Source organism: Musa acuminata, chromosome BXJ2-4 (assembly GCF_036884655.1).
Source record: "Musa acuminata AAA Group cultivar baxijiao chromosome BXJ2-4, Cavendish_Baxijiao_AAA, whole genome shotgun sequence".
Taxonomy (NCBI): domain Eukaryota; kingdom Viridiplantae; phylum Streptophyta; class Magnoliopsida; order Zingiberales; family Musaceae; genus Musa; species Musa acuminata.
Window position 1 is genome coordinate 34,433,404 of NC_088341.1, and position 19,097 is coordinate 34,452,500.

Here is a 19,097-nt window from a genome sequence, read left to right on the forward strand (position 1 = left end):
TATATAATCCATTAACAGGGAACCTACCTTAGCACAGCCTGTAATCCACACATCAATACAAGAATGTGGAGCACAACACCCCTGCAGGGAACAACAATATCTGTACAAAATTCCCTTAAATAGGAAAAATGACATGAAATCTTTTAAGCAAAAGAGCAACTTGTTGAGGCCACCCAATGTTGTGATGTTACCATCTGATTCAACTCAAAATGTGTATGATCATATAAGTGACCTGGAATTGCCAACAGTTTCGACACCATCACCTCTCCTAACAGAAACATTGGAGGCTGTGCATGGCAATAAACACTGCCTAATGTCAATCCTACATCATTTGCTAATGAAAATTAGGCCATAATTACTTCACTTGAGTACAAAATCTTCAGCAATATGTCAACTAGGCAGCAGTAACTGTCACATACTGCAACTCAGAATAAGTCAAGGTGTGCAGGCCCTGCTCATAGACATGAGTCATTTAATGGTTGACAAAATGCATTTGAAGAAAAAGCAGAAGTATTCTCAGAACATAGATGTCATACAGCAACAATAAACCTTTTGGCATATTTTAGGGCAACCACAACTTGAATCAGCTACCAGCATAATAAAAAACAAACAAAAATTTCAACCATTAATCCTTTTCTTGGTGATCTCTTCATTCCACTATTTTTTCGTCAGACGAATTACTATCTGCACTCAAGCAAAATAATATTTTTGTCGTTCTGCTGACTGAAACTGGATTTTACTACCCGGAAATGATCAAGTTCAGACTTTTCATTATTCAAATATAATGTCTTTCCATATGGAAAAGAATAATTTAAATTCTGGTGCAATGCAGTCACATTGCAAACAAAAGTCCTATTACTATTGAATTGACTTGTGAACTTGCTGAACAACAAACAGCTTATAATATGTATAACATTACAGAGAAAAATTGTACTGCTAATTGCCTCAATAACCAATTTCTGGGGGCTTGAATCTCTCCAAGCAGATCTTGCCCTCAGCTGAACATGCTAAAAATTTTTCCCAGCAATGCTGATGAATGGACAGTATGTTGTTTTCTCTACCATAGTATGCCACATAAGATAAATATTAGAGACCTTATCGGAAAGACCACTGTATTTCCTCAAGAGTTCTTCCCTTGGTCTCGGGCACCCATGTTATGACAAACAAAAGTGTTAAAACACTGACTACCGTGTAGATGGCAAAGGTACCTGGTGAAGATAAAGAATTATATTAGAGGCAACAAAGGATAGGTACATACATAAAATATAATAGATGACTACATTAGTATATTGAGAGACATTTCAACCTCCAGTGCTCCAGTTCAAAAGTAAGTTTGCGGTCATTGTTATTGCAAATGACGTCAACCAGTTGGCAAGTGTTGCTACACTACCAGCAAGGCTCTTAATATTGACGGGAAGTATCTGTATTACATCATCAAATATATGAGCTTTAAGAAGATGAATACTTTAAAATGTCAACTAGGCTCACCAATCCAACAATTCCATATAGATAGCACAGTTTGGAGTAAGGATATGAAATTTTTCAATAGATGTAACAGTGGAAGAGGGTTGTGAGAGCCAAAAAGTGAACATAATATTTTCATAGATATTAAAGAGTAAACTGCACATAAATGGAATTGATATCAGAAGTTGATTTGTTAATGGCAAAAACAGTATCAGGTTTACTCATCACTCTGCCGACAACCTAGTAGGGTCTTGATTAGACATATAATATAAAATCTTTCTCAAGAAAGGCTGGCAATTAGATTACCAATTCCATTTGTTATTTTTTTTTACTATAATCAGCCAAAACTCAGTAGGGCTGTAGTTTGATTTGAGCTTCCTTGAAAATGTAAAATATTACTCAGGTCATATCAAAGGCTGGCAATTGGATTACCAACAGAATATGTCAATTTTCACAAGAGGCCTCTGAACAATAATTCTATTATAGCTTGTTATTTTAGCTTTTACTGATTTTCCATTTTTATGACCTGAGCGCAAAAACCACATGGGTCAAGCCTTTAAAAAAAGCTCTGGATCTTGGTAATGATTTATATACTATCAAGAAACTTATCCTGTGCTCAATATGGGACTATTCTTGGGTATCAAAATTTTCATCAAATACGTGAAATCTTCAGCGGGCCCACTAGTGTCACTGGATCAACAAAATTCTGAGCACTTAGTAATGTGAGGTCCTAGAATGCCATCGCCCACCAAATTGCTGCTACCATTGATGAGGCCTATCTTTGCTAGATCGAAGGTTAGTCATAATGCATAGTAGCTCCTAATTGGCCTATACACAATGTCAGTTATTACTTTGATATCATATTTGTCATGGCCTAAGCTTGAACACTACAGGGCAAAACCCCTGAAAATCAGAACATATTCTGTGTTTTGGTAAAGACACTATCAAAAAACTTAATCCATGCTTAATATAAGGCTAGTCCCATACTTATTGGACTAAAATTCTTTTGTTTATGATTGCCTAATTTCGAGAGGAAAAAAATCATGGGCCTCTTGCACAAACAAAATTCTAATTCTTATTGTTGGAGTTTCTCTATAGATTCATTTCCAACTTGAACCAGAAAAAGCAACAAAAAGGGAAAAGCAACGCGTGTTTTGGGAAACAATATCAACAAATTACTTTGTGAGAATAAGGGACTTCTAAGACTTTGAGCAAGAATTGGCTGCTAAATTATTTCTGCATTATCCGCTACTTATAATCTTCCTCACTCCTTTTATTTTTATCTTTACTCTTCATTACAACAATCACATGCCTCTTGTGATTGTAATCCATATTGGTTCCATGTTCCTAATTTTTTATTATGCCAGCTAAAAGTTTGCTTCTAGGTTCTATCACCTCTCAATTATTTATTCAGCTGGTGAATGGGATGAATAGCTATTTAATCAAATCAAGATGTTTGTTTGATATTTCAATTCTTACATTTATGTAGTATTCTGAATAGTGCAGTTATTATTAAATAAAATCATTGCTGAATTTAGTTTATTATTTGTAATTTTCTTTTTTTAATCAAATCCACAAGTCAAAATTATGTGTCTTCTTGCTACCAAATACTTCACATTATTGTTCTCCATGTTTCAAGGAAGAGGAATCTCTAAATTTCCTTAGCCATCAGTTTGTTCAGAATCACTTATCTGTTATCCTATACAGTAGCAGAAAAGTAACTAAATTGGACTAAACTTTGCTTGTTTTTATCCATTGATCCGAGCTTAGCCTTCTACAAGAGTAAGATATTTGTAAATCTCATGAGAAGGGAAGTCCGAGCTTAGACAAGCAATAATTTTTCATTAATTTGGCGCTAGACTTACTGGACTAAAATTCTTTTGTTTATGATTGGCTAATTTTGAGAGGAAAAAAATCATGGGACTCTTGCACAAACAAAATTCTAACTCTGAATTCACAAGATATCTACCTTTACAGAAGCAGGAACCTTTTTTGCTAAAATAACCAAGTTGCACAAAACTAATAACCGTTCAACCAAATGGATCTCCAACATGAACATAAGAACAATGAATAATATACACATATATATAGGAAGGATTTGCCAACTACATTGGAAAAACAGTGTTCAAAACCCGAGAACTACCGGCGTTCTTTTTACAACTTAGCTTTGCTTACTAAAAGATATCATAGGATGAAGATGTAAACTAATGGTCATCACTAAAGTATCCTTGTATATCCAAAGTTACAAATATGTTAGATTGCCATTTGCTTCTTTTCACTTTTCTTCAATGATTGATGAATGATCACGAATGATGTTAATAGGCTTTTTCTAAATGCACTTCCATATAAGACCACTAAGAAGAATTGTCCCTTATCTACTCATCAGGGACATTTGAAACTTGCACCAATCTTTTGCTGAATTAAAATAAGTACAATAAACTTTTACGTACCTCGGACATAATGATCCATGGAATTGCTCCCAACCCAAAAGAGAAGGCAATGACAAAAGCCTAAAGGAACATAAAAAGCTTAATGCTTTGAAGAGAATGGATACTCCTACAGAACTGCAAGTTCATGATTGACATTACATACCACAAGTCCAACCAATGAGAGTATGCTCATTATATAATAAGAATGAGATTCTTCAGGAAAGACACCCTGTCTCCAGTAAATTGCAAAATAGTACAAATCATTAAACAATTTTGAGCAGTGAAAAGGCCTTCATAAGTGGCAATAAAGAACTGCTGATCATATTAAAAAGGACGATGATAATTTTTTTCATCAGTGCAAACTGTAATAAGGTGTGTCATAGGATAGTAATCATGTTGTAAAAGCCTAGGAAACAGACTACTGCCAGACTGACCTCCAGAAAAAATGCAACTGAAACTAGCAGAAGACTTAAAGTCATTCCTGCAGCGGAGATCTGCAATCAAGGATCATTTTTTAAATTTATTTGCTAATTATTATGAAATACCAGAGTGAAGAAGGAAAACAATATTGCTAAAGCTCACTATAAGAAGAATTCTTCGACCAGCTCTATCCAGTAACCAAGTGGTAACTCCAGTAGCAACAACCTGAATGACATTTGATGAAATTTAGTGTAAGGAGAGGATTGACCAAATGAAATTTTAGAAAGACAAAAATAACATTTTGAAACAAGAATCAAGATGACTACCTGAATTGCTCCAAGACCACAAGTGGCCAGGTTACCATTGGTAAGCCCTGTTTAAGATTGGAAAAACAAAAAAATCAAATTTGAGCATCTTTATCATATTCGACAGTGGCTAAGGTGTACAGTTAGGTGCATATGACATAAACATGTATCGATCTACATTCATAAATAACCATATATGCACATTAAGAACTCTTGCAAAACAGATGTGACAAATTATGGTCCAAAGTTGAATAGACCAGTAGGTCTAATTGGAATTTTGGAAGTTAAAAGTAGAAAATCTACTGTTATAGAAAAGTACAATTGTTCAACAATGTATCACAACTAAAGTGTGGTGGAAGGCAAATCAACAAGCATAGCATGATAAAAGGAGAACACAAAATCACAACACGGTTATAAGGAATGAAACCATTTCAAATTTTCAATTGTTCAAAAATTTACCAGCAGTTTTGAAAATGTTGCTGGCATAAAAAAGGATGCCATTGATTCCACTTAGCTGCTGTAGTACAAGTAGACCAATGCCTATCTGTGGGTATTACATATAATTCAGATGAGAATAGTGTGGCTGCTTTTCTGACAGAAGAAAGACCAACTTTCTTTATACTACTTCACCATAAGAGGAAGTTTGTATCTTCTTTGTCTCAGTTGTGAGAATCGGATTGCAGTCCTTCTGGTGGATGATGCCACTGATCTCTGCAAAAGACAAAGAAGACTTCATGTGTGGCAACATGAAACAGAGACCCTCTTCAATTTCAGATGATCTCAAACTTTTACTCTGAGAAAAAGATCAAACAGAGCAACATATTTGCATTTATCAAATTTTTTGCACTGCAAAAGATGGGAGCTGTAGAAGCCCATACCTTGATTTCATTCACTTCTACAGTGATGTCAGCATCAAATCCTCTCAGAACTTGTAGGGAAGCTTCAAAATCTTCCATCATGCCCATTTTTGCCTGCATAAAAGGGAAAAATGGAAAACAAATCTCAATATACAAGTTTGGCTTATTGTTTGATTGGCCAAGTATCTTATGAACCTTACCAGCCACCTCGGAGATTCCGGGATAAAGAACAGACCAGGTATGAGGATTGTGCATGGCAAGATTCCTAGAAAAAATATGGCACACTAAAGTGATTTTTCACTAAAATCCAGGATCTGTAGAACTCATAGAATATGCCATTTGATGACATTGCATTACAGAAAAGAAGGTAAATGTGAAGCAAATAACAACAAATTAAAGAAAAAATACAGCATGAAAAACAAGATTTTCAGGTCAAGAAACTCAAGACTGTTACCAATTACTGCAAGAAGTCTCCACGGAACAAACATGCCCAACAGATAAGCTAGCAAAATGCCGATAGTCACAGAAAGCTACACCAACAAGGAAGCCAGAATCAGATGATGTTAATATGACGCAAAAAGAAGCTTATTTCAAGGGGTGTGATCTGCAACCAGGAAGGATGAGAAGCTCAGAAACACGAATTAACCTGATTCACAGAGCCAAGTGCCCCCCTCAAGTTCTGTGGAGCTATCTCTGCTATATAGACAGGCACCTGATGAAGACACTAATTAATAGAAAGAACCCAAGCACATAAACTTGTAATGAATTGCATCAAATTCTTGCATAAGGATGGTAACAAACTGTATAGGAGATCACTCCGACGCCGAATCCTTCCAACAACCGACCCATATACAAGAATGAAGAGTCCTTCAAGAACACAATCCAAAGACAGAAAATTAGGGAGGAAAACAACAAGAAAATTCTCGGGATAGGAGGAAAAGCTTGGAGATGAAACCCAAAAGAACTCACTTTGGCAAAGGAAATCGCCAGCCAGCCAATGATGTTAGGAATGGAAGCGATCATCAGCGACTGTGAAGACCAAGCATCAGGGCCAAACACACGTCAAGATCGAGTCTTGATGCGATCAGCAACAAGGGAACAACAAAAAGGTCAGATCTGACTCACCCCTTTGCGCCCGATGTACTCCGCAAGTTGGCCGCTGGCGATGGCGCCCACCATGGCTCCGACGTTGGACAGAGAGCCAAAGATCGAGAACTGCGCCACCAACTCAAATCGTCATCACGTCAAGTGTTCCAACAATCGTCGCACCAAAGAAGAACTCGAAGAACAAGTAGGAGGAATGGGGGTTAGATCAAGGAGGCGTGGGCTTATCGAACCTCGGACAGGGAAAGGCCGAGGTCGGCTATGATGTCGTCTTGGGTGGGGGAGGAGAATCCACCGGTGAAGCCGAATTGGATTGGGCCGAGGGCGACGATGAGCGTGCAGAGGACGGCGGAGATAGAGGAGTCGCGGATGACGGAGGCGGAGGAGGCCAAGAGGCTGGATTGCCGCGACCCCATGCCCATGCCCATCCGGTACCAGCTCCCCGTGTGCAGGAACGGCTTCCTGAGGTCCCCTCGCCCATCCTCGCTCCCGCTCTCCTCCCCTCTAAAGCTCATCTTGCGAGCCTCTTCTTCTCGTCCTCTCTCTCTTCCTCCCTCTGGTTTCCTATGACTGCCTAAGAGGGAGAAGAAGAGGCCGACAAACGGAAAGCGAGCGAGCGAGGACGACAGAGAAGAGTTGGAGATAGAGAGAAAAGGGAGGAAGGACAAGTGGGAGAAGAGATGTGTCAGATTTGATAGAGAAGAGAAATCAGACAAGAAAAACCGAACCTGCGGTATCTTATAATTTAGATATTGGGATTGGATTTAGGTCGGTAATTATTTATATTTATAATATTAAGAAAGATTCATAAAAAAATTATATCTTTATTTATAATTTTATTAAACCCATATCACTAATTATAATTATAATATTATCTTTAATTATAATATTCATCGGTCACATCCTTTAATCATAGTATCTACCATCTGCACATGTTTATACTTTCTTAAATATATTTTATATTTTATCTTTAAAAAATTATAATTTTTTTTTATAAATATATATTTTTATGAGATTATTTATTTATTTGAAGGAATTAAATGCACAAGCATGTAAAGTTTCATTTTCGTCCATAAATGTGTTAAACAGTAATAAAAGTTTAACTATAATAAATATATAGTAAATTATATTTACTATAATTTACTATATAGTATCTAATTTACTATAATTATATTTACTATATAATTTACTATAGAGAGGTGTATCCTATAAATTTGGAGAGAAAATAAAGTCAGACAGGAAAAATAAAACCCATTCTATCCTATAATTTTAGATATTAGGATTGAATTTGCGTAGGCAATTATGTATTATTTATTTACATTTATAATACTAAGAAAGATTCATTAAAAAACTATATTTTTATTTATAATTTTATTAAACGCATATTACTAATTATAATTATCTCATATATTTTATAGGGATCGTCCCGGTGAAGTAGTCCGTGCTCAAGATGGGAGTTCTGAGCGAGGGGCAGTGATCCAGCTTCACGGGGTGCGGGCCCTGGAGGCCGAGGGGGAGGAGGGAGATGGTCAGGCTCGGAAGTCGCGACATGGTGGTAAAAAGGGAGTCCGAGGAGAAGGCCGGGGACAAGCCGTACGAGCACCAGGGGAGGCGGGGCGGTCTCCGATGATGACGCGCTCGACAATGCGATCACCGGAGCAAGCGATAGAGAGGGAGAGGGAAGGGGGCGGGGCAGGGAGAACAAAGCGGTTGTGCAGGACTAGTGCCGACGGATACTCGAGGAGGGGGAGGAGCGTCTTGGATTGGGAGGGGACCAACTGTTGGGCGTCCGAGGAGATGAAGAGGGAAAGGAAATGAAATAGCAAGAGAAAGAGGAGAAGGCTGGTGGACGAGTTATGCTTTGGAAGTAATAAAGATCCCATTTTTAGGAGTAAGAACACAAGACTCAGTTTTGTTGGATTCCAGTCTTCACTGTGTTCAACAAGACAATGCCATATTTCGGTGTAAGCACGGACTCTATTTTTGTTGAAAGCGAAGAGAGAGAAGAGGAACAGGTCGGCGTCTATGGAAAGACGTTACTTGCAGTGAGCTCACAGTTGACTGGTAGATCGATCTATAAGTTGAAACGAGAGGAAGAAGAAGAGTAATCCCTCGCCGCTCGCGATTAAGAGTAGAGAAAAAAGGAAGTAATGTGAGGACATTTACGTCTATTCCTAAAAGAATATTTAGAAATATTATAATTTTTTAAAATAAGATTCTAAATAGTAATAAGGGAAAGAGAATTCACGCACTTTATTATTATTATGATTATGATTATTATTATTATTATTATTGTGGTCCTTATTGGTCTCATTTTCCAAAATGATAACATCACCATCATCATCAATGTCATCGGAGGTGCTGCTCGTCGGCGACCGGAACGCAGATGTCTTACGTCGTGGTCCCGTAGCCGTCACAGATGCAGCAGACCGGTGATCGTTGGAGATCCTATCGATCCGTTGGGTGCTGGTCTATGTGGCGCCTTGTCGAGTACAAGGGCACAGCAACCACGGCTTCGTCCGGCACCCAAGCAGCAAGACCACCCAATGTGCCTGCTTCGAGAATAGGCACATTGCAGTAGCCACATCTTCCCGGACTTGGATGAACTGCAGGATGCCTAATGGTACTTCGTTCCTCTACTTTCTGAAGCTGGCTTATTTGAAATCGCTGTTTAATCTTCTTTCTTCTATGGAATGAGTTGAGCTGCTGTCTGCGCTTTGTTCTTCCTTCTATCGAATTTGTGTTTCATCTCATGTCAAATGTATCTGCTTATTATCTAGAGAATTTCTTGCGAGTACTAGATTAGCCTATAAGCTGTTCGATCTTTTGCCATCGGACTTCATACTTTCATGTTCAAACTCGTTGGCACTTGGTGGAAGAAAATTTATCCAGTGACGCTATTGGTTTATTGTCTATCATCCTATGAGTCCCAAGCTATAGAAAACTTGATCATCTTTAGCTTTGGATTATTGCACATCCATTGCAAAATCATTTCTGATCATATCCACATGTATTGGATCATCACATGTTCATCTGCATTACAACCTGAGGTGTCATAACGTGGTGGAAAATCAAAAACAAAATTTTTGACGAGATCCAATTCCTCCTATATTTTCTGAGCAAGATAAATTGACACAAATTTTCCTTTTATCCTCCCATGATGCTATTCAGTATCTATGGCATAAGTGTATCGTGATATTAAGACAACAAAATCAAGAGGAAGAAACAATAATATCCTTACTCTTTGGAGTTCCTATGCAGATCTTTTCCCTCCATTAAGCTCTGTTAAGGGCAACATCACTATCTAAAATAAGAGCAATCAGATTTCTTCTAATTTTCACCAACAAAATTTTCTAGTCTTGCTCTCTCTTCTTCCTCTATGTCTTCTTGCACCGCTAATCCTAATTGACTTATCACATTTTTATTGTGCATACATATTAAATTATAAACAATTTTCTCAATTTTTATCTTTTGACTGAATCACCAAAACTATGCCTAGAGATGTAAATGTTTCTTATACTATCTATTCTAGTAACCATACACATCCATCTCAATATCCTTATGTCAGTGATAACAAAATTTGGTATCTTGATATTAATCTGTCTAAAAGATTAGCCATTGGTATGTGAACTAAATAATGTGTAAAAGTGATGCACAAGCCACAAAATTAAGAGCTTTAATATTCGCGACGAGTCCTGATAGGTGGATGCATATAACAGTTTTTGCTCCTTTTCTCAAAAGAAGACAACATAACTCTGGAGGCATGTTAGGGAATGAGTACACCGGGTACAAGACTAGGCAGCTAGTTGCAAACAAGTCTTCTATTTAAACATTTACTTACAGCTGATGATCCAATGAAAGGAGAAAGGCATGATGACTAAGAAGATATAGAGAATTGAGGATGCTAAAGATCAGTGATAGCCTGATTATCTTAGAGCCTTTAGAGTATTGGTTTCTTCTCGGTGGATCTGCAAAAGGAGAGTTCATTCTTGCATGCCTTATTGACTTCAAGCTGCAGATACTTCAACCTGCCAAAACAAAAAAGAAGGTTCACAGAACTGTCAGGTTTTATATCTAATGATTTCATGCAAACATATCCACTATCAACAAAGCATATGAAAAAGAAGAGAGAGATAACAAAATACTCCTATTGCTTTTGAAGCACGACAACAGCACTACATGAACTACGTAAGTTTCAACAGCAAAATAGATCTTAAAAGGCCTTTCTATTGAAGCCTAGATTACCCTGTAGCTTGGGAATCCAGTAGCTCGAATTAGGTGCAATGGAAGACAGTTCAAGATCAAGTATGTAAGCATAAGAGAAGGGCAATAATGCAGAGAGGAGCAATGAATGATAGGCAAGAGAGATAGGATACCCCTGCGGCCAGATGACAGGTAGCTGGCATAAGGCATGTGGCCCTTCTCAATGCGCCTGATGTCCGCAACGAGCAGCTCATAGTGGCGCTTCACTTCCTCAACGGTCTTTCCTCCCACGGCACGAGCAACATTGTGCCAGCGTTCTGGTGTGTCCTTATCATACACTGCAAGGGCATTCTCAAACATCTTGTTCTGCTTCGCAGTCCAGGATGAGCTCACTGAAATGGTTGTCATTTCTTGGGATATGTGCTCTATAGACTACTGAAACAAGAAGAATATGATTAACTTCAATTGGTGTTGGGAGGGAAAGGAGTCTTGTTTTGCTCTAAGCTCACTACCACAAGTTTGTGCAGGTGATGTGGGAAGGAAGTTGCTCCTGGGTGCTATTTATAACTAAGGAGGGTGTAAGGGTAGAAGAGTTTTGTGGTGGAGTCAGTTGGAGAATAATGCTCCCGAAATGATTAAGAAAAAGAATAAGGATGTATGATCACTGCATTTATTGTAATGTGGGATAGAATACAAAGATTGTGTTGGGGAGGAGTAGCAGATCATGTTATCCCTCTCTATAGACATGTTCAAATATATCTTTCAGTATTGTACATGGAACCATCTTCATACTGCCAAGCTCCAGGTTTACATGGATGTGCAATCAGAGAAAGAAGTGATATCAAGTACATGTAACTAATAAAATATTATAATAAACAACACACCAACTAACATCTTTTCTTAATACATGGTACCAATCATGGCAACAGAAAATTCATTCTGGTTTTGTTGATGTCATAACCTCCTGCTTCTTGTTTGTTTCCCATACTAGGAGGGGGCAAACTGTGTGGTGATTAGTTAACTAATAATTTAAACGGATTTGGATTATGAACTTTCATGGGATCACAAGATTCTGCTGATAAATTGAACTTTCCACTACCATAGGAAGTGAATAATACCTAGTTAGCAGTTCCTTTTATGGGAAAAGCCTCTTCAGTTGATGTAAGGATAGGGCAATATGACTTGCAATCTTTTACTGTGATACTCTTCTACTATTAATTCTTAGTTATTTTATTCAACAACAACAACAACAGTAAAACCATAATTCTTAGTTATTTTATTATCTCTCCAAATATGGTCCGGAAAGATGAGGAGAGTGCATTCATTATTCACCAACATTTAATGAACCATGCACATAATCCACCCCTCCTAAGTTGATGCATATAATCAAATGAATGGCTAATTTAGCTGCAATATTTTCCTCTAAACAATGGCAAGTAAAGAATTGGTAAGAAAAGAGCTCAAAGATGAATTTGAGGTTGAGATAATTAATGCAAATTTTTGCAAAATGTAATATTATCTTTTGATAGATGTTGCATTTCCAGATTCCTCTTTCCAGTAAGTTGCCATTGGGGGACATCAACATTTGACAGATAGAAAGTTTTTGATTCTTGACCACTGCAAGTTGGTGTTCTGTTGCATGTTTGCAATTGCTTAAGATGGAACAGAGCAGCTCTTCCATGGTTCAAGAGGTCAAAGACCCAGTAGGACAGGAAGTGTAAGATGTTCCCACGGGTATCTGGCATGCCGGTTGTACTGGAAGTGAAGTTATCTCTGCTCTTTCTTTTTCCTTTTGACTTGTTATCATCAAGTATTTAATTAGAAAGTTACCTTTCAGTCACTGTGATATTAGATCATATGATACAGAGTTTAATGTTGGTTGAGTGTAATGTTGTCCGATCTTCCAAGCCAAATTACTTTTAGCCATTATTTGATCAGCTGTATCAACCCGAGTACTTGATTGTAGCAAAAGGATTAGCAAAGAATGATCTTTATATTTTCTTGATCATTGCCTAGTGATTGATATAGTTCTGGATGATCAGGGGGCAGTTAGTCAAGTATTTGAAGTGTCATTGTTAAAGTGTATCACATACATCATTGGGCTTATCACATAAAATTTTGCATAATTATCTTCCTTTCAGACTCAGAGGATTTGTCATAATACAGAAACAATATATCAATATCACAAGTATGAGAGTCTCCTTTAGAATGCCAAGTACATATCAAGAGGCTTCAAAGATAGAACTCGATCAGCAATGTACTGTGTTTTCTGTAAGAAAGTGGATAGGCATGTAAAAAACAAAAGTTCAATTCTCATTAGAACATATTAAATAACCTTTCACAGAGGTAAATCATTGAGAAGTTCCTTTTGAAAGACAACATGAAGTCTTTAGTCCGTATAGGAAGAAGACTAATTTGGATAAAAAATGGGACTTTCTATCAATATTGTAAACTTGAAAGCTGTGATTCTTGTCCTGAGACTTTGAAATGCAACAGTCAAGCATATCAATTTTCAGCTTCCACTGTCACCAGGTGACTGGAACAGAACTCTGATCCAACAGAATCTTACCAGGATTGTGGACAAAAATGAAAGATACTTTCCTGATAGATGTGAAATGTTAAGATCCTCAGGAGATTGGCCTCAGCTAAGAATTGCTTCTCTGCTGACCAAAAGACTGACAAGATTTTTAAGAATCTGTACTGCAACAATGTGGTTCTTAGATACAGATTCCAGCTAATAGCAAGAATCTATATCTTACCTAATGTCCATAATCACAGAGAATTCACTAGATAATATTCTCATCAGTTGGTATCTTATTTACTTAAGTGATTGACTTTCAAGACTTCTACAAGAATACTTTAGATCAGCCTTCAATTCTCTAGATGCATGACAAAAGTAGGGAAAGAAAGTTAGCCAAGATATGATGCTTTACTGTTTCAGATGGCATGAAGTCCCTAGGCAATTCTAGATTCTGATACTCGCAAGACAAAAAGAATCTCCAGGTCCAAAGCAACTGGCAATAGCATCAGCATCATCTTATTTATTTATTTTTTGTTGGAAACTTCTGAACTAAAGGCACTTTGCAGCAGTACTGTGCAACCATTTGAAAAGTCTAAATATTCCTCTTAGCCCTCTCAGAATCACCTCTTCTTGAATTGAAGATATGTTGATGTGTGCAAAGCATTACTGCAAGGTTTGAAATCCTTGAAATACCATAATTCAGAATGATTCATTACTGTATCAACTTTTGTCGAAGTCTGAAGTCTATGTATATTATTTGGCTTATGCAACATCCAAATGATACCTTAGTATGTAGAGCAGTAAATATGATGCCTTATTAAGGTTGCAAATGGGCCGAGTCAAGCTGAGTTTGGCTCTGCTCATACTGATCTTAATATATTTTAGATTGTTCAAACTTGACTTGACATTAGTTTCATCTCGTATTTTGCTAGTTCATTCTTAATTCAAACTCAAGAACTCAGTAGTTTGTTTATCTTACTGAGCAGGTTGAGCTCGAATTCAAGCCCATACATGAAATTAGTAAAGCTCCAATTCAACCTTAATTGATCTATGCAAGAAAAAAGTATAATTCATTTGAAATTTTGTGGTTAAATTAATAATTATGCATTTCTAAATACATGTATTATCATTGATTTATAATAATTAAATAGTAATTATATGGATATATCAATTATTTGTGAACTTGTAAACGAGTTTCTACTATACAAATGAACTTGTATGCAAGTTTATTATCAATGAGTTAGCTCGTTTTGACGAGTCAAGTTTTATCATGTTCAAGCTTGACTCATTTGAAAAATAAAAAATTAACGTAAACTCAAACTTGATTCATTAGCATTAATAAACTAGTCGAGTAAACCTTTAGTGAGCCAAACATTGGACTGCTTATGAATAATTTGACTTATTTGCAGACTTAAATTTTTTAGTCTCACATTTGAAGATGATGCTAAATTGGATTGGTATATAAAATAAGCTAGGCTTGCTCTTATACAGTTTGATTTCTACTCCTTATCTAATTGGACTAATAACTCTTAACAATTATGTCAAGTGATGGTGATTAGATGAGATTGATAACGTGGTTTTAAAAATTATGAGCTAGAAGGTTAAAAATTTTTTTATTCAAATTATTAGACAAATAGATTTGTTGCCTCAAGCATGAAAAGCAGTTTCAAAGCAAATCTTTGATTAAAGGGTCTACGTAGGAAGGACTATCTACACTCTACTTAACTTGATAAGACATGAATCCACTGGAGTCATATATCTAACATGCATTCTGCTTGTATTTATATGTAACTTTTAGAAAATATAGACAGTACCATATATCTATTTCATTTCAAACAATACCATGTCTGTTTTATTTCATCTTTGCCATCCTAATTTATTGCTACATTGGACAATTGAGTTGGTTTATAGGGTTAGATGGGTTTACTCTTATTATTTTGAGCTTATTTAAGGCCATGTAATTCCTGAGCTTATTTAAGCCCATGTAAGGCTTAGTTGGATCATAACAAATGATCTCAAGAATGTGGGATGTGGAAGAAGAATTGTCAAAATGGCAGCAAGTAGAGTTCCTGTTGATTTCACCTGATGCGTTCTCAAACCCATCCATCAAGAATCTTAACTTGCATCTATTTTTCTGCTTGTATTATTTCTAGTCCCAGCCTGATTAATGAGTATCCTAATATTACTTAAGTGGATCAGACTGATTCAGATACTTAAAAAACCCTAACTTGTTGCCATCTAGTAATGATAATAGGTAGACTATTTGTTTATGAATCCGATTAATTACCCAAGTAACTAAATTTATTTCAACCCCAATTGAAGTATATTATATATATCTAAAGATATCCATCCCAAATTTGATTAATGAGACTTCTAATCTATGTTAAATGGGTGGCCTGCAATGGATAAGAGTGGGTGTTTCTTCCCTTTCTTTTCATTTTAGCTTCTTGATGTTTGCTTTGGCTTAACTAGAGTGACTTTCAAAACACCCCATGTGAGTTTCTTATATATATCTCCAGATGGACATATAATGGATTTGGTTCCATTCTGTCTACACATGAAAATCTAGACAACCTCAGTGCTTCTCTACCTGTTGTCGACTCCATGGGAATTCTCCCAATTAGAATTTCTCTAATTAGGATAAAATTGGATTCAGAGGTTGCCTGTGATTACTTTGTTCCTAGGTGTTTCAGATTGGTGTAATTGCCTCTATGTAGATTGTGTGTTTTCTTTTTTATTTCTTCTTCTAGATTTCCTTGAATCAGACTGCTTTGCAATTCTAAATGTCCATGGTAAAAACTTGGCAAAATGAGGTGATCCTTTCTGCATTAGGCTTCTTTCTTTTTTCACTCCCATATTTTACTTGCAAGGAAATTCAAACTGGGTAATGCTATGAGAGAAACATGGAACAGTTCATTTGATTATCAACTTTTGATTCATTTGGCTGCTATTTATTGTCTTTTCAGATTTGTGGGCTTTACTTGTTGGTTCAAGTTCTTCATGCTGTTTCACTATCCAAAAGTCATTTCAAGAGCATATGATGATGTGCCAGCATGGAGTGGAAAATACTGGCTACACTCAAGTTTAAATCAATTGCTACAAGTTCTTGATTGCCTTTTTTCTAATTTAGTTTATAGGCAAATAGATCCATCTAAAAGTTGAGTGATAGGTCTGTCCAGAGGTGGGAAATGAAGCTACAAGTACTCAGCATCCAAAGATAAGCATGAGATATTGATGATTCCACAGTAATGATTCCAATTGTTAAGTCGTATTGGTTTCCAGGAACTCCACGATTTTATTCAATTATGCAATCTCTGCCAGTAATGAGCTTAAGATAAGATTCATAAATTGGTACATTATCAACCTGCGATGGATGAGGCCAGAAACAGATTCGATCCCTTTTCAGGTACTCACAGACCTTGTTCTTGATAATTATATGTTGCAAGGTTGTGTTAGTGAATCCAGTGTTGTTATTGGATTTGAGGCATATCTTTTTTGTAATTTAACTACACTGTTACAATTGCACAATTAATTTTCTGATGCATGTTGGATTATGGAATAAAGGTTTTATTATTTTCGGTATCTAATTGTGAACTAGCATTCTCAATAAGTGCCATATAAGAAATTGTGTGTGAATTTTTAGGAAGAAATTAGAAAAAGAATGTGAAACAATCATGTCAAATGAAATGAGTTGCTATCATCTATACACACTTTTTATGTACAAATACTACTCTCTGCTACTATATGAAACATAAAAAGCAATATTTTAGGACATCATCAAGGATATGCATTCTTGTCTAGGCTGATTGTGCATAGCCAAAATCTCAACTTGCTGTGGTCAAACAAAGTATGATAGACTCCCATGAAGATATCTCCCTGCATCCTTCAGCAGTTTTGTGTGACAAAATTATCCATACATTAGCAGAGAATCATATTCTCAAGACATGCTCTGCATATGATAAGAACAATAAGCATAACCTCTTTCTGTCACCTGAAACCAAGTGGTTGTGTAATATTTTACAGGTTTCACCTTATTGATTGTCGTACTCTCTACATTTCTTATATTTGTGTTAAATTCACTTTTACCATTTAGAAGCAACTCAAGGCCACAGAGAGTACAATTTTAATGTTATAGATTATAAAATTCTCCACCCTGGCTGATGGTGATGATCTCAAGTGTAGCAAGTACAAAAAGGTAGCCATGACATAGGGCACAAGGAATAGAGATAAAAGTGATGGTGAGTTCTTTTTTATCTCCAACAAATTTTATTGAGGCTATTATCTCTCTCTCTCTCTCTCTCTCTCATTTCCATTCAATTTGTCAAGAGAATTCCAATGTTAACGTTATATTTGTTGCAATCTGCAGAGAAAAAAAAGTTTATGATTTTAGTTTCATGTTGCTGTTTATTCTCTAAATTCTTATTGAGATTACTTACCTATATAGTTGACTTTGGATGTATTAATGAGAAAGGGAAATGGTGATATATGTTTGAACTCATAAAGCTGTAATAATCCATAGGTTCTTAATTCTGATATATGTTTATAAATATTTTGAATAAAGAGTTGGACACTTTCATTCACTAACACATATGTGGTATTACTGCAGCAGCAAGAACAAGTTCTTCTGATTTGGTTGAGCAAAGTTCCCTCCACAATTCTGATGAATTCACTGCAAAATCCATGCAATAGTATATGCATCTGATTCAGATATTGTTTCCCTGAATCCCTGCTGTGTGATCAGAGCTGAAACACAAATGTTCATCTAATTCAATGGAAGTGCAGCAGAACACACAACAAAGGGCTCTGCAACTCTCCATTCTTCATCATCCTATCTTGGCTGAGTGACTTCCTCTTTGTTCACAAGCCATAAGAAAGCCATAAGGTATTGCTCTCTGCTATGGCTGCCAAATCATGCAATCTACATATATATAGTTGACGTGGAATAGTGACATCCATGCTTTTAGAACTCAACTGGCTATATCTAAACGCGTGTGTGAATGCATGGCTCGACTGAACAACACACACATTAAAAGGAAAAGAACCATTGATGGCCATCATAGCTTGAGTTCCTCAGGTCTCCTTCCATGGATGGAATCAATGTCATTAGCTTTCATATGCATGTAAACAAGCACACATTGTATCTCATTAAGTCAAACAGATTGACTGGCCAGCCAAACTTTGCTTGCTACATAACCTCATCATCTTATAGTCAGGAACGTTCATGTACAGTGATAGTGGAGTCATAGAGAGAGCAACCTAAGCCATATCATGGTTGGCTTTTCTGTGTGAAGGAAGGTAAAATGTCTTGCAGCAGATCACAGTCAGGGAATTGAAATCCCTGGAAAGGAGATTGCAGGAAGCAATGCAGATTTGGTTGGTGCATCAGGTGGTAGTGGTGGTGGTGGCGGAAGCTTGTCGACGCCGTCGGTGGAGATGCAAGCGACTGTGTGCTTCCTCGAGCAGGTGCGGGGCTGTGATGAGTGTGTTTCCCTTCATAGGTTGTGACGACAATTGCTGGATCTTGGTATGATCTCTCCACCGTCTTCTTCACCAAGCATGTCGGCGATGTGCAGCGGTAGTAGCTTCTGAAGTGGAACAAAGAAATATATTGATCATTATCAAGTATATTGACATAGATTATGTTGTTTCAACAGGAACATTTGATGCAGATCGGTGCAGTAAAGACACCTCGGAAAAGGGCTGTTCTTGACTGCCTTCTGGCCGTACTTCCTCCACCTATAGCCATCTTCAAGATGATCAACCTCGCTCTTGGTCATGAAAGCAAAACGAGGCT

At 36.8% G+C, this 19,097-nt stretch overlaps 3 protein-coding genes across 4 annotated transcripts in view; all 3 read right to left on the reverse strand.

The window, feature by feature from the left end:
* Window positions 1-750: 750 nt before the first annotated feature.
* On the reverse strand, window positions 751-7,281 carry LOC103975239 (sugar transporter ERD6-like 4). The gene is made up of 17 exons (XM_009390153.3): window positions 6,813-7,281; window positions 6,601-6,690; window positions 6,445-6,504; window positions 6,277-6,342; window positions 6,122-6,187; window positions 5,930-6,005; window positions 5,676-5,740; window positions 5,497-5,589; window positions 5,249-5,329; window positions 5,078-5,162; window positions 4,640-4,686; window positions 4,476-4,538; window positions 4,328-4,387; window positions 4,057-4,122; window positions 3,915-3,974; window positions 1,307-1,421; window positions 751-1,208 (listed from the first exon to the last, which is right to left on the reverse strand). Exons 1-17 carry the CDS (start codon window positions 7,092-7,094, stop codon window positions 1,096-1,098), a joined length of 1,488 nt encoding a protein of 495 aa, XP_009388428.1. The 5' UTR covers window positions 7,095-7,281; the 3' UTR covers window positions 751-1,095.
* Window positions 7,282-10,269: 2,988 nt separating this feature from the next.
* LOC108953443 (protein RADIALIS-like 1) lies at window positions 10,270-11,218 on the reverse strand. The gene is made up of 2 exons (XM_018829331.2): window positions 10,956-11,218; window positions 10,270-10,607 (listed from the first exon to the last, which is right to left on the reverse strand). Exons 1-2 carry the CDS (start codon window positions 11,188-11,190, stop codon window positions 10,603-10,605), a joined length of 240 nt encoding a protein of 79 aa, XP_018684876.2. The 5' UTR covers window positions 11,191-11,218; the 3' UTR covers window positions 10,270-10,602.
* A 7,206-nt stretch (window positions 11,219-18,424) lies between these two features.
* Window positions 18,425-19,097, reverse strand: part of LOC103975230 (WRKY transcription factor 71) — a 1,307-nt gene continuing 634 nt past the window's right edge. Inside the window, exons 2-3 of one of the 2 annotated variants that reach the window (XM_009390140.3) lie at window positions 18,992-19,097; window positions 18,425-18,888 (exon numbers count right to left, since the gene is read on the reverse strand). The exon at window positions 18,992-19,097 is cut by the window's right edge and continues 38 nt beyond it. In XM_009390140.3, the coding sequence (XP_009388415.1) occupies window positions 18,570-18,888; window positions 18,992-19,097 (425 nt within the window). In that variant the 3' untranslated portion in view covers window positions 18,425-18,569. The remainder of the gene's footprint in view (window positions 18,889-18,991) is intronic. The other variant, XM_065105009.1, reaches the window with a different exon arrangement.

Excerpts from the sequence above, each read along its gene's own strand:
- LOC103975239 (XM_009390153.3), bottom strand. The coding sequence starts at position 7,094 with ATGAGCTTTAGAGGGGAGGAGAGCGGGAGCGAGGATGGGCGAGGGGAC. Across the intron at positions 6,188-6,276 it reads TCGGAGTGATCTCCTATACA|GTGCCTGTCTATATAGCAGA; the intron begins GTTTGTTACCAT and ends TGTCTTCATCAG. Across the intron at positions 4,687-5,077 it reads CAACATTTTCAAAACTGCTG|GGCTTACCAATGGTAACCTG; the intron begins GTAAATTTTTGA and ends AATCTTAAACAG.
- LOC108953443 (XM_018829331.2), bottom strand. The coding sequence starts at position 11,190 with ATGACAACCATTTCAGTGAGCTCATCCTGGACTGCGAAGCAGAACAAG.